The sequence below is a fragment of the Mastigoproctus giganteus genome, chromosome 5, assembly GCF_048544385.1.
Source record: "Mastigoproctus giganteus isolate SK-2022 chromosome 5, ASM4854438v1, whole genome shotgun sequence".
NCBI lineage: Eukaryota > Metazoa > Arthropoda > Arachnida > Uropygi > Thelyphonidae > Mastigoproctus > Mastigoproctus giganteus.
In genome coordinates this window covers 217,371,893-217,386,327 of record NC_143579.1, presented here as the reverse complement: position 1 = coordinate 217,386,327, position 14,435 = coordinate 217,371,893, and the positions used below count along the sequence as shown (strand labels likewise).

General features: G+C 34.4%; 1 protein-coding gene across 5 annotated transcripts in view; it reads right to left on the bottom strand.

Annotated features, from left to right (window-relative positions):
* Positions 1 to 4,196: 4,196 nt before the first annotated feature.
* Positions 4,197 to 14,435, bottom strand: part of Hem (Nck associated protein 1 Hem) — a 244,909-nt gene continuing 234,670 nt past the window's right edge. For all 5 annotated transcript variants that reach the window (XM_090373716.1, XM_090373719.1, XM_090373718.1 and 2 more), the window contains 2 exons: positions 11,094 to 11,206; positions 4,197 to 4,713 (listed from right to left, as the gene is read on the bottom strand). In XM_090373716.1, the coding sequence (XP_090229842.1) occupies positions 4,516 to 4,713; positions 11,094 to 11,206 (311 nt within the window). In that variant the 3' untranslated portion in view covers positions 4,197 to 4,515. The remainder of the gene's footprint in view (positions 4,714 to 11,093; positions 11,207 to 14,435) is intronic.

The following is a 14,435-nucleotide window of genomic DNA, read 5'->3' as shown; positions in this document are numbered from 1 at the left end:
GAAAAGTAACAGAAAAGTTTCACTGTTCTACAGAAATTTGTATTGTTTATTAGCTTAAAACTCACTTTAACTTATATTTTTTTAAAAATAGTTGCTATTACATATTTAAAAAAAATAAAAATAAAAAATTAAACTGCTGTTGTTGTTATTTGGTTTTTAGGAGTATTAGCAACTAAGGCTATATTGCTCCGGGGATATGCGGTGGTCATTCCGACCTTTCCGCATCCTCTGTATTTGGTGGTCACGGGCTCGAACTCTGGTTTAATCAAGAAGCGTGTGCTACGCACTGCCACTCCTGCCTACAGAGGCACCAAATTAAACTGCATACTGCTATATGTTCTTGTTAAAACTCAACTACATGTAAGGTTGCATGCAACTTACAGATACCCAGTACCCATTTCAGAAGCTTTATAAAAGAATTTAAATCAGTATCTGCTTTTTTTTATTTGAAAAAATGAAATAAACTCAAGATGATCAGCAGATAGAATTACCTAGCTCTATTTTTCCAACACTCTTAATGCAAAATTCTATGAATTTTCACACTAATTTCACAGTTCAATAATGGGTTCCAAGAATGAGTCTTGTATCACTTCATGTTTATTCAGCCAAGAGAAATTCATTTCTCTTCTGCATTACTGCAAGTACAAGAATGCTTTTAATTAACTCTAATCCCTGAGCACAATACCGGCGAGGTGCCTGTATTGTGCTCAGGGATCACAAACTGCAGATATTTACTAAATTCAACCACAACCATATTATAATTTATTTATACATATACCAATGAGCCAAAACATTATGACCACCTACCTAATATGATGTTGGTCCTCCACGTGCAGCCGAAGCAGCTTGCAACAGGCGAGGCATGGATGCTACAAGATTTCTAAATGCCTTGTGCTATCTGGTACTAATGTGTAACCAGCAGATTGGAGTTGGTGTTCACGGAACATGAGGAAGATCTGGAAGTCTTCCTCATGTTCTGTGAACCAGTCTCGAACAATCCGGGTGGTGTGGCATGGCGCATTATCCTGCTGAAAGACAGCACCGCCAGAGGGAAAGACCGTCGCAATGAAAGGGTGTACCTGGTCAGCAATGATGTTTAGGTAGGTGGTAGACGTCACAGTGCCTGGCACATGGATGACTGGACCCAGGATACCCCAGCGGAACATCGCCCAAAGCATGACACTGCTGCCAGCGGCTTGTTTTCATCCCATAGTGCATCCAGGCAGCATCATTCCCCAGGTAAACGATGCACACATACCCAGTTGTCCATATAGAGTGTAACAGGAAACGTGATTCATCGGACCAGATGACCTTCTTCCAATCACTCAAGGTCCAGTTTCGATGCTCGCGTGCCCATTGTGGGCACTTGAAGCATGGGCACGCAGAGTGGCTATGCAGTCCCATTTTCAGTGGGGTTCGATGTATTGTGACACATTATTCCGTCACCAGCATTGTGACACATTACTCCCGTCACCGGCAAGTTGCCACGTACCATCCGGGAGGGCCTTTGCTTACCTTGCGCATTGATGAGCTGTGGTCATCCAACACCTTGCGAACGGTTCATGGGTTTTCCCCTCCCTGGACCATTTTCAGTAGGTACTAACCATGGCTGACTGTGAGAACCCCACCAGCCATGCCGTTTTGGATATGCTCTGACCCAGTCATCTGGCTATTGCAATTTGGCCTTTGTCAAACTTGCTTACATCCGCTGCCTTTCCCAACAAGAGTAATAGTGAATAATGGAGCTCAGTATCAGGTGTTTTTTATACCTTGTCCCGACCGCACCATATTTCAACTGCAGTTGCTTCGATTTGCATAACGACTCGTTGGTCATAATGTTTTAAGGATGAAAATGATTTATGAAAATGCAAATTTGAAATATAAAATAAAATTTTACTCTTTGTGACAAAGTTTGTACCAAGTTTACAACCTTTTTTATATTGATTTTTATGAAATACCCTTCTGGCAAACCCAGGAAATGATAGCCTGCTGCACATTAAAATTGCTTACTATCCAACCAGAAACTTAGATGCAGCTGGCTGTGTGGTGTGGTATTCTGCAGCATTATGATCTAACTAGACTCATTCGTGGAGAATGGCTATCTGTAACTGATCCAGTATGTAACAGTGCTCAGCATTCACAGTGCCACTCTGCTTAAGGAGTCAACAAAAAGCATATCCCTATGGTCCCAAAACACGGTTTTCACAGTCTTCTTTACTGACAGTGTTGCTTTAAATTTCTCTACAGGGGGAAATGATGGGTGTTTCATTGCAGATGATTTTTTCTATTCTGGTGTCACAAAATGCATCCATGTTTCATTCCTTGCAATGATGTGTAACAGGAACTACATTCCCATCCAGAGTTTTGTGATGACCATTTAGAAGTAGCACCCCTGTACCAACAATAATGTTGGTAAAGCCAATTCACAAATCTATTTCTGTTTCTATAACATAATTTCAGTTGTACACATCAACCAATTGGCAATGAATTTTCATTGGTCTGATACTTTTAACATGCAAAAATTGAATCACACTGTATACTTCTGTCTGATCATGTTTCCAATAGTCCTGTCATCTTGAAACTTTGGCATAGCAATATAACTGCAACTACTGAAACTTGTGGTTTTATGAGGAAAAAGACAAATATGCACTTCCCTAACTGGTAAAACATGCTTTTTCATAAGCTGCTGTTACCTTATTTTTTGAAAGTTAATTTTTTCCATGACGCTAATGTCAAATGATATATGATTATTGTGGATATGTAGATAATTATTCAGTTGAGAACATCAGGTAGGCTATTGCTATTATGATCAAGAAAGCTTAATTAATTTGATTGGAATAAGTTTTACATATTGACAACTGTAAAATTTAATTTAATAAAAAAGTAGTAAATTTTAAAAATATTTAATGATAGTATAACTTGTCACATAATTAGTGTTTTAGGGTTAATGTGAACTGAATTTTATAATTCATACTAACTACATAACAAAATTTGAGATATTTTTCTAAAACCATTACATGATTCTGTGAAATTTTTTTCCATATAAGATTTCTAAAAGAAATTGACAGTAAAGAACTTTTTCCCCCCATTGTGTTTTTTCCCTTTTACTATGAAATTTGGGTAATCTCCTCAGTTAACATCATCATGGAAAAAAAATAATGGATTATCCAAAAAAAGGCAGAATAAACATAAACATCAGGATTTTCAAAAACAGTTAATTTCTTTTGATTTTTAACATCTTATAAAAATTTTACAAAAATAAAAAATAGCAAACAACAAAAATTTTAAAACCATTGTTATATTTTTCTGTTATGACATCTCAAAAAATAATAAACCTTAAATGCTTTTATCTCAAATTAAATAAACATTTATTTACAATACAGTGTCAATTATCCGTACCAACATTATGGCAGGACAATTTCAGAAAAATAAAGCGTTTGATTTTTCATAATCAAATGCTATTCGTATTAAAATTATAAATGAACAGCAAAAACTATGTAACAACATATTTTGGTGCTTGTAATTAAACAAACAAGCATGGCAGTATGTATTTTATATAGAATTTCATTAGCAAAAGGTATACAAAGGTTATGCCAAACACTTGCTAAAAAAAAGCAGTGGGGGGATTATTAAAACTGAAATCTAGAGTTTAGTTAAATAATGTTTCTAATAACTTCTATTTATGCTCAGATAATTGACACTTACTGTATTATTTACTCTAGATTCCTTTTGTCTTATAATATCTATGATTCTAATTTTGCTAAAAAGAAAAGGGGAAAAAACCACTTAAAAAGTAAAGTAAGCAAAAATATGTAAAAGGATTTAATGCAAAATTATTTCAGTAAGAAAAATTACAACGAATACAATGACAAGAAATATTTCTTTTCGAAATCATAAACTGTGCAGCCATAAAAAGAAAACTACGGTACCAAAAAGACAGACAATATTACAGTATTTCTTTCACACTAGAGGTATTTTGGCATGGTAACAGTGATAATGAAAATGATCTCTTATATTCGGTTTGTTACGTTATGAATCGGAGTCATATGTCTTTACAGAAAATAAAAAATGTATTCGTGTTTGTGTGTACGTGTGTATATGTATGTGTATATATATATATATATATACACATACATATAATATCCATGTATATGTATATATATATTACATGGAACACTAAATAATTCTACAGAACAACTATGTTGCATATGATGCTTACATAACTATACAGAATGGAGAGAAAAATACTCCAATAACTCAAGCAGTCCAGTAACACTGAGCATTACACTGACAACAGCCCACTTGTTTTTAAATACAAATGCATTAACACTGATGTATATGAACATACAGCACAGCAGTTCTCCACACCACAAAATATGAAAGCTTTAGCCTTCACAACAAGGCAAACTGTTCACTGATCCACTCTGGCATTCAAAAATGGCTTAGGCTGTCGTAGGCCAGTGACCTCAATTACTGCATATTTGGAAATAAAATGTCATGTGTCATATGGAAGGCTTACACATTATCTGACCGATACACTGCGTGGTAGGCATTCCTTAAAAGGGCATATGGAAAACATGATTCTAAAAGGTCCATTGTCAAAAAAGGAGATTCCTGAACAATTAAGTCCAATAGCAGATAAACACTTTCTCTGTTCCTAGTTGCCTCCTTGTCTGTTTCTTGGCCCAACCTCAACAAACTGGAAGATGCAAGCTAAATATATAACAGGAAGAAATGTAATTAATAACCATGCCCATAACTTTCCCATCTCAAATTTACTAAATTATGATGCTTCTATTACTACTTGTATTTTTATATTAGTTATCAAGAGATAGCTCCGAGTTGCAGGGAAAGGAAAAACAGTTATCAGAAAGTTGTCAATTCTAAATAGATTAAAAATTTACCATTAGAAATTTAGAAAATTTGGCTTTATAATTATAGGAATGAATTTGTATGAAAATATTAAAAATTAGCTCTTTGTAATTTTCAATTTGCTATATTACTTTTAGCTGCACTGATAGGGCAGCATGGACCCAGTTTAGTGTTATTAATTTTAACAATTTAAAACTGTTGATATTTACAGTAGTCACTAAGAATAGAAAATTAGAACTGAATAACTTATTATATAAATATAAAAATCCATTGGTAAAAATAAGCACAAGTTGAAAGAGGAAAATAACATTATATTTATTTTCAAATTTCTTGATTATGAAACCACAACTGCTGTCGCTGCCTTAACTCAGGTAAGCAATCAGAGCCCTTTCTGCAGCAGTTACTTCACCAACGAAATAACTTTTAGGTTTTGCTTTGAATAACTAACAATCTACTCGTTTACATTGAAAATTCTATCAGTCAATTATGTTTTTTAACTGTTTCAAACAAAGCATCAACTCTAGTTCTGTTGAATCCTTTTGTTCTAGCCATACACTTATTTTGTATAGACTGGAATTGTCTTTGTGGCAATTGAAAATATATAGTCAGTCTTTTTATATAAACATATATCTCTTTTTCATCATAAATAGGTATTCTGTGAAGAGAGATTGCATGTTTTTTGTGGGACAATTATGAGATGCTGTGCAGACAGCACAGCAAATGATATAACATGCGTGTTCAAGCACCTTGTTAGAAGTAACTGGAGCTTTGTAGCCATTCCTGAGGAGATGAGACAGTGGCCGTCAGCTGTTTTTTTTATTTTGTTTACTATTCATTAGTATCTATTCTAATTATTTTGTAGGTAATTAGTTTAGCCACTTTGCTGTTATCCTTTGGATATTGCTATTAAATTAGATCCTCCCAAGCTGGGTCATGGATCATTTGAATAAATTTTCCCACATTAAGGAGGGCTAGTAGAACCATATAGTTAGTATTTTAGACGTTCCTTAATCTCATTATACGAGTGTAGGTAATTAGCATAGCCAGTTAAACTTATCCTCATCTTTGTCATCATACAGTGTTCTGGTTGGAGTTGAGCTTATTTTAGTTCGAAACTGGGTGTTCTCTGATGGTATAATAAATTTCGGTAGGTTTCAATAGCACAGTAGACTGTTGTTGTTGTTTGGTTTTTAGGAGCATTAGCAACTAAGGCCATATTGCTCCGAGTATATGTGGTAGTCATTCCCCGACCTTTGTGCATCCTCCATATTTGGTGGCTCATGGGCTCGAAAACCCCGGTCTAATCAAGAAGTGTGTGCTACGCACTGCTGCTCCTGCCCACATGGCTATGGAGGCGCCCAGTAAACTGAATAATAACTAACTAACAATGCATGCAGAGAATGTATGTGTGTGTGTGTGTGTGTGTGTGTCAAATAACACAGAAATGGCCAAATCATGGCTTGCATGCAGCTCTTTGAAACTTGAACTGCAGCCAGGGAAATACGGACTGTAAAAAAAAGAAAAAAACCACCCCAAATATCTAATTATTTTAATACCAACTGGCATTTTTCAAAAAAAATATGTGCAGTTTCTAACTATATTCGTACAAAATATATATAAACAACTATGTCTTGAGTTATGAAAATACCACAAATTCCCAGAAAAAGCTTCTTGGGAAAGACAGTTTCACATCCAAAACGTCTGTTAACCTATCTTTTTTAAACAGGCACTAAGATATGAAAATAATCATAATAACCCAAACTAGTTTTTTAACAAGATTTTTCATGTTATTTTATGACGAGTTATGATATATATATATATTGTTTGTTATTTGGTTTTTAGGAGCATTAGCAGCTAAGGCCATATTGCTCCAGGGATATACGGTGGTCATTCCCTGACCTTTCTGCATCCTCCGTATTTGGTGGTCATGGGCTCGAACCCCGGTCTAATCAAGAAGAGTGTGCTATGCACTGCTGCTCCTGCCCACCTGGCTATGGAGGCACTGATATATATAGTATATATAAAATGTAAGGAAGAGACAAGGAAAAAGGGAAAGAGAGGAAAATAAGAAGATAAGAAAATTATTATTTTTAATAATTTAAAAAATTCTTATTTTTTAAACTACTAACTACTATCTTCATTATTATTCCATCCACCTGGATCATTAATAATAACCACAAAATCATTAAAATCTTTAATTCTAATGCCAACATCTTTAGTATCGAAACTTATGACTTTACTAACTTATTTACTTCCTTGCCACATCATTTAATTATCTCTGTGCTTAATCATTTATATCTTAAATACAAGCATGTTCTACCCGTGGATGAGATTGCCTGGAATAATTATATCAACCTATGTATTCTGAACAACTACATTTATGATGGCATTAGTACCTATAGACATTAGTACCTATAGGAGTTCCCATGGGCTCACAAATTTCCAGTATAGTTTCTAACTTATTTCTTCACTACTACGAAGACCTTTATACTCATAATAATCCAAACCTTAACTTCTTTGCATTTAGATATGTTGATGACATCTTGATTTTAAATAATCATTTTGAAAATATTGCAAAATTTATATATCCTACTGAACTTACCTTAAATAAAGAAAATAATGGTAACCAACACACACAAACTTTCTCGATTTAAATATTACTTTATATAATTCCCCTCTTCACCATACCTTGGAGGTATTTGATAAAATAAGTCAATTTAATTTCAACATTATTTATTTAACAAATTGGAATTCTAATATTTCTGTTAGAGTTCATAAAAATATCATTCATACACAAACTTTACGTCTTGCATATCTTAGCAGCAATCAAGCACTTTTTGTCAAAGCTTTAAATGGCCTTTACACAAAATTATGTTTTAATGATATTCCAATTAATTTTATAAATTGTATTATTAAAAATCTTTCTAACTTCATTAAACAAAAATTCGGATTCACTATGTCTCATTTTGATTAGGGTTAACATGATAATTGTACAGTTGTATGGTTGTATATTTAAATGGTGGTATTTCCACCACTCTGAAAGTGATCACATCATATGACTTCTATTCTGAACGATGCTCATGCCTTTTCACTTTCTAAGTTACTTTCATTTTTATTTCTATTTTTATTTCCATTCTTATTTTATTATTTTTAATTATTATTAATCGGACCTTTTCCTCACTTTTAACTATAGAGGGCTTCCATTGTTTTTTCTACTAAGCAACTTCGCCGTCATCATAGCTCTCCCTGTTTGTATTCTATTTATTAATCATGTTTATTATACATTTTACTAATTGATGCTACATAATTTAAAGGTATTTAATTTTATTCTTCTTAAATTTTCTTTTTACTCTTCTTTTCACTTGTCTTTTTACTTGTTTTTTCTACATCAGACATTAACAAAAAATATATCACAGGCTAGCGGTATTAGTTTTCCTCTTCTACTAACACCTTCACAGCCAAGGCCCTCTCTAAGAGGTTGGTTACTTACGCACCTAGCTTGCCTAGTATCTTTTAAAATCTTTTCCTTCTCTTTACATCTTTCTACTCTTTTTTTTTTTCCGTCCATTGAACTATTAGTGCAATATGAGGGCAATTCGGACATTCCTTCTTTTCTTATTCTCGCTATCTTCGCCTCTCTTTTTTTACTACCTTTTCCCTCCCATACCTTGTATTACTTCCCATTTCTATGCTGCTTCCTGTTACACATTTTTTTTTTTTTTTTAACCTTAACTTAATTCAACAGTTTTACTTAAATATACACACTACGTTGGGGCTACCTTACTCATGTTTACCCCCACAATATTATTATTCTTTATTGCTACCTCCATCAACATGGGTTTGTATAGAAACACAGTGTTTTGGTACATGATCAGGTGTAGTCCCCTGATGAAATACCTGATCTATATGCCAATTTATTTTCATTTTCATTTCTTTTTAATCACTATTTTTTAATATTCATTAATTTCCACTTCCTTTCTAGCTTTTGTAAATATGATTTGGCTTGTTAATTCAGCCTGTTGATTCAGCCATTAATTCCACTTAATTTATTAGGTTCTTAACATTCTTTTTCTTTTATCTTCTTCCATTAGGCCTGGCATGTTGCTGTTAATAACTTTCCCATCTTACTACATCTCTTGTTAATTATTTCTATTTCTTACACACACACACACACACACACACACACACACACACACACACACACACACACACACACACACACACACACACACACACACACACACACTTGGTTTACCTTTATCATTGATGAGCATATTAGAGTAGTTAAAAAGAAGCTATTAACCTATTCTGAAATGGATTTATTTAAAAAGTAAATTTTTACTGCCTGTGTGGATTTTATTTATTAAAAGTGATAATAATCTAACAAACTCTGGTGTCTTATTTCTAATATGATAAGGTTGTAATTTTGTTTATTTGGACAAAATCCTCTTTTAAAGTTCACCCCCACCCACCATATTTCTATCATTACTTGATTTCTTTCTAATATGATTAAACTTCATTTTTAAAATTTTATCTATTATCATACCAACTCTTCTATAAACTACTATAAATACAAGGTGTGGCAATAAAATTCTAGACTGACGTAATAAAAACAACACAAACAACTACAAAAATGGTTTTATTTTTATTCAAAGTAATCATCAGTTGACAATGTACTTGTTACACCATTCTAAAGGTTTATGAAAAGTGTCAGTGAAGGCATTCAAAGAGATGGGTTCAATTTGGTGGGTGTGATTTTCTGTCCTCAACACCCAGAAATCTCTCTAAGGGCAGTTTTCACTTTGGGAAAAAAGAAGTCTGCTGATGCTAGATTTGGAGAGTAGGGCGGATGGTTAAGCTGCACAATGCCATGTTTCATAAGAAATAACTTCACGAGTGTGGAATGGGCAGGAGTATTGTGTAACAAGAACCAGCTGCCTTTCTCTTGAAATTGTGGCTTCACCCGTGAAATGTGCTTCAATAGTCTTTGAAGCAACTGTACATAGAATGCAGCATTGCATTCTATGTACAGTTGCTTCCACTACAGGTACAGATTCCTTGTGAATCACACTGTTTATCAAAAAACATGACCAGCATCATTTTGATTCTGTACTTCTGTAAACAAAGCTTTTTGGACCTTAGTGAAGATTTTTAAGTCCACTATATGCTCTGACACTTATTCTCTGGGTCATATCGAAACACCCAAAACTCATCTCCAGTTCAGGAAATTAGGATTGTCTTGACAAGTCTTCATAGGATGATACTCTTCATTGCTTCTGCTCATCTGTGAGACAGAAATTTTGCACATACCTTCCTTTTCCTTAAATCTTCATGCACAATTTGACAAATCATCTCCTTATTCATATCTAACTCATCAGCCATCATTCTGAAGGTCAAACGATGATCTCTTTCTACGATTTCCTGAACTTTTTGAAACTCTGTCGTCATTTCAAAAGTTCTTCTTCCATTGTGAAAATCCTGACATCTGTCTTCAAACTGCTTATATCATACAAACACACTGGTATTACCAAACATTTCATCCCAATAAACAGTTTTTAACATTTCATATGTTTCTGTCCCAATTTGAAGCAAAATTTGATATTTGTTGGTTACTCCATTGCAAAATTGCGACATGGAACTTTAATGCTACTAATGAAACTGGTTGTTACTTGCAACCTGTCAGCCTACTGGACAATTTCTGTACCACCATTTATATAACTATTCTGCCAGAAGTGATAATCTACATTTTCTTAATATAATAATTGTGACATGGAACTTTAATGCTACTAATGAAACTGGTTGTTACTTGCAACCTGTCAGCCTACTGGACAATTTCTGTACCACCATTTATTAGAGGAACTCTGAAATACAACATACCACTTCCATTTATTTTCAAACTCATCAAAAGGATCACAACATCACCAATCTGGGATCTTATTGCCACACCTTGTATGTAGTGTGTATCTAATAAAAAAATTTTTCCTTAATAACAAAAATTTGGTTTCATAATTATTATTCTTGATGATAATTAACAATGACATAATCAGATACTTTTGTATTATTTATGCAAAATCCTATATTTCTGGCACAGATTATGTTGAGCATAACTATTCTGCCAGAAGTGATAATCTACATTTTCTTAATATAATAATTCATTATATTACACTGAAGAAGTGCTTTTTATTGATCTATATATTTTTTATTTTATCAGTTTTACTTACAGCAAGAAATTCCTTCAGCCGGTCTTCTATATCTCCATGTCCGCATATAGTAAATAGTGCCCCAGCAATACCATTTATTGCTTGAGCAAGGCAATGAATATTGTTCACATGGCCTAAAATTAAAACTACATGTAAGTTAATGCACATATAGCACATTTACAAACTAAATCATATATTTTCTTTGTAACTGATATAGAAAACTAAAGGCTATAAAACAGGTTTTATTTAAAACTGATTTAAAATATTTCATGGTAGTGTTTATCAACCTTCCACTTTTTGCTCCCTCTATTTTGAGCAATCGAAAATTTGTACAGGAACTCCTCGACTTATGTAAGAGTTGTGTTCTGCGGAACGCTACGTAAGTCGGAATTTTTCCCCATGCTTGTGCAGCACTCGCAAATCTGCTCACTGATTGATTGAATCAAAAAAAAAAAAAAAAAAAAAATGTTTGACGAAAAAGTAAATAGAATTATTTATTGTATTTATTAAATTTTTTTATCTTGTGCACAGGAAAAAATTACAAAAAAGTGTGCAATTTTTAAAAATTTCAAATTTATTAAAAAAAGAGAGAGGAGACAGGCATAATGTCAGTAAGTTTTACCTCTCAAGCATATTTGCCAGAATTGACGTCTTCAGCTGATAAGTACGCCGCTGCGGAGGTTGAGGGCGTGTGGAGATTTAGAAGGGGTTGGCTGCTCAACCTTACGAAAGAACATATTAATGGATGACCAGACTGTGGCTTTTTTCTTTTCATCATAGATTTCTTTGTAGCAAGCAAGCATATCATTCGCCCCTCTGTTAACTTTTAAGAATCGTTCCTGTCAGGATCCACCTTCTCAAACCTCGCCATTGCCGATGCAATTTCGCGAAATGCCATTGCCATCTCTCTCTGGCGATGAAGCATCTCGGCTCCTCATTTGGTTCATCTTGAGCTTTGTCAGCATTTTCTTCTTTCACTTTCGCTGCCTGCAAGTCAGTAAGTTCTTCGTTAGATAATTCCTTCTCTTCTTCCTCTATTAACTCCTCCACGTCTTTGGCATCAACCTCCAACTGAAGTAGCTCTGCAACCTTTACAATCTTATCTGTAACCTCTTCATATGATTCGTATTTTTCAAATCCTTCAAAGCCTTTTACATGCTGTGGGCATATTTTCTTCCATGCACCATTTAAACAACTTTTAATAATTTCTGTACAGGCTTTATTAATATTTAAGATGGCATGGTAAATATTGTAAGATTTCCAAAAGTCTCTTAACATAAAATTTTTCTCATCATCTACAGCAGACAATGCCTGAGCAAATGTTGCGTGTAAACAGTATGCTTTTAAATTCAAAATAACACCCTGTTCCATAGGTTGGATGAATGAAGTTGTGTTTGGCGGTAGAAATATGACTCTCACATTCAAATTGAAATCATCTACATGCGTAGGATGTCCAGGAGCATTATCTAATATAAGCAAAATCTTGAAAGGCATCGTTGTCTTTACAATATTTTTCAACCTCGGGAATGAAGCAGCATTTAAACCAATCCTCAAAGAGAGATATTGTTATCCATGCTCTCTGGTTCGATCGGAAATGCATGGGTAGGATAGCTTTATTGATGCCTTTAAATGCACGAGGATTTCCAGAATGGTACACAAGCAGTCGTTTTAATCTGTAATCTCCTGCTGCATTAGCCCCAAGCAAGAGCATTGCCCTATCTTTTGACACCTTGAAACCTGGCTTGTATTTCCTCTTTGGCAATGTGTTAGATCCGGCATTTTTTTCCAATACAGAGCAGTCTCGTCAATATTAAAAATTTGCTGCTTTGAACAGTTGTCTTCATCAATAATTTTTTTGAACACATCACAAAATTTCTCTGCAGCTGTAGAATTCGCACTGGCGACTTCACCGCCTACTTTAATGTAGTGAAAACCAGTGCGATGCTTGAACCTATTAAGCCACCCGTTTCTTGCCACGAACTTGGCTTGGGGTCCGCAGTACTTATCCTTAATATCTTCATAAATACTTGTTGCTTTTGCCTGAATGGTCATTAGACTCGGATACTTGCTTCTGAATCTGATTTTCCATCCATATTATTAGCAGCTGTTCTATCTTTGATATAGCACCTGAATGCTGTTTTGTGATCACTGTTCATCTTAAGTGCTTTCAACTGTTGAAGCAGCGAGACCTAATTCCCTTGCAATAGATGACAAACTTTGTTGTTCTGCTTCGTACTTCTTAATCATTTTCATCTTAATTTCTAAATCAATTTTGTTTCGTTTCCTGGCACTACAACCACTTGCCCTTTTCGTTGGTCGCTTTCCCTTCACCATTGTAATGCGTAAATAGGAATGAAAAGAAGTTTTTGAAAATTTGTTTTTTATATGTTTGAGATTTCAGTGAAGGGGAACACATTTCTCCATAATAACATAAAAACCCACACAATTGCAGTTATTGGGATTATTGCAAATGCAAAAAGATTGAGTTTACTCCCCGTTTATAACTGATTGCACTAACAGAAAAGCCAAATAAAGCGGAAAGTGCAAATTGTTTTTGTTTTATGGTTGTGACCTCCAGAAATGAGCTTCAGAAAAATATCACAGACGTTTAAAATTGATTCTTATAACGGGAACATATGATAATGATGAAAGGTTAATGCAATTTCCATTATAAATATGACCTTTTAGAGAGATAAACAGCTTAGTAATATAGCAAAATTTTCAACATTTCAATTTTTGTAATTGGAACGAATTACAAACAATAAAACAATGTGTTATTGCGTTCACATTATGATATTTTGACGATACCTCCATTTATTCCTACGGGATGCAAAATAAGTTTGCACCAGCCGGCAAAACCTTACATAATTATTTCAATCTTACATAAAGTCGAATTTCCATAAGTCAGGGAGTTCCTGTAATCCCTTTACCTCTGTTTTCTTAATTTACTTTGTTTGAACTTGTGATGTTAATGCTTCAAATTCATGAGGGAACCCCACTGAAGTAACTTTGTGTGATTAACTATGTTTCTTTAGCACCCAGCATGCACAAATTTTTCTGCAGTGCAGGCCATGAATGATGCTGTGCACACTATCCAGCTATCTAGTGAAACATTAACTAGCCTGGACCCGACCAAGAATGACTTCTACAACCAGCTCCAACATACGCTGGATTCAATTCCGCAGACAGAAGTGATCATCCTCGCAGGGGACTTTAATGCCCATATTGGCGTGGACAGATCTGGGTGGGAAACAACAATGGGCAAGTTTGGCCATGGGAAGATCAATGACAACGGCTTACGTTTGTTGTCCTTTGCCGCATCTAACAACCTGATCATTGGAAACAGCCATTTCCAGCACCCTC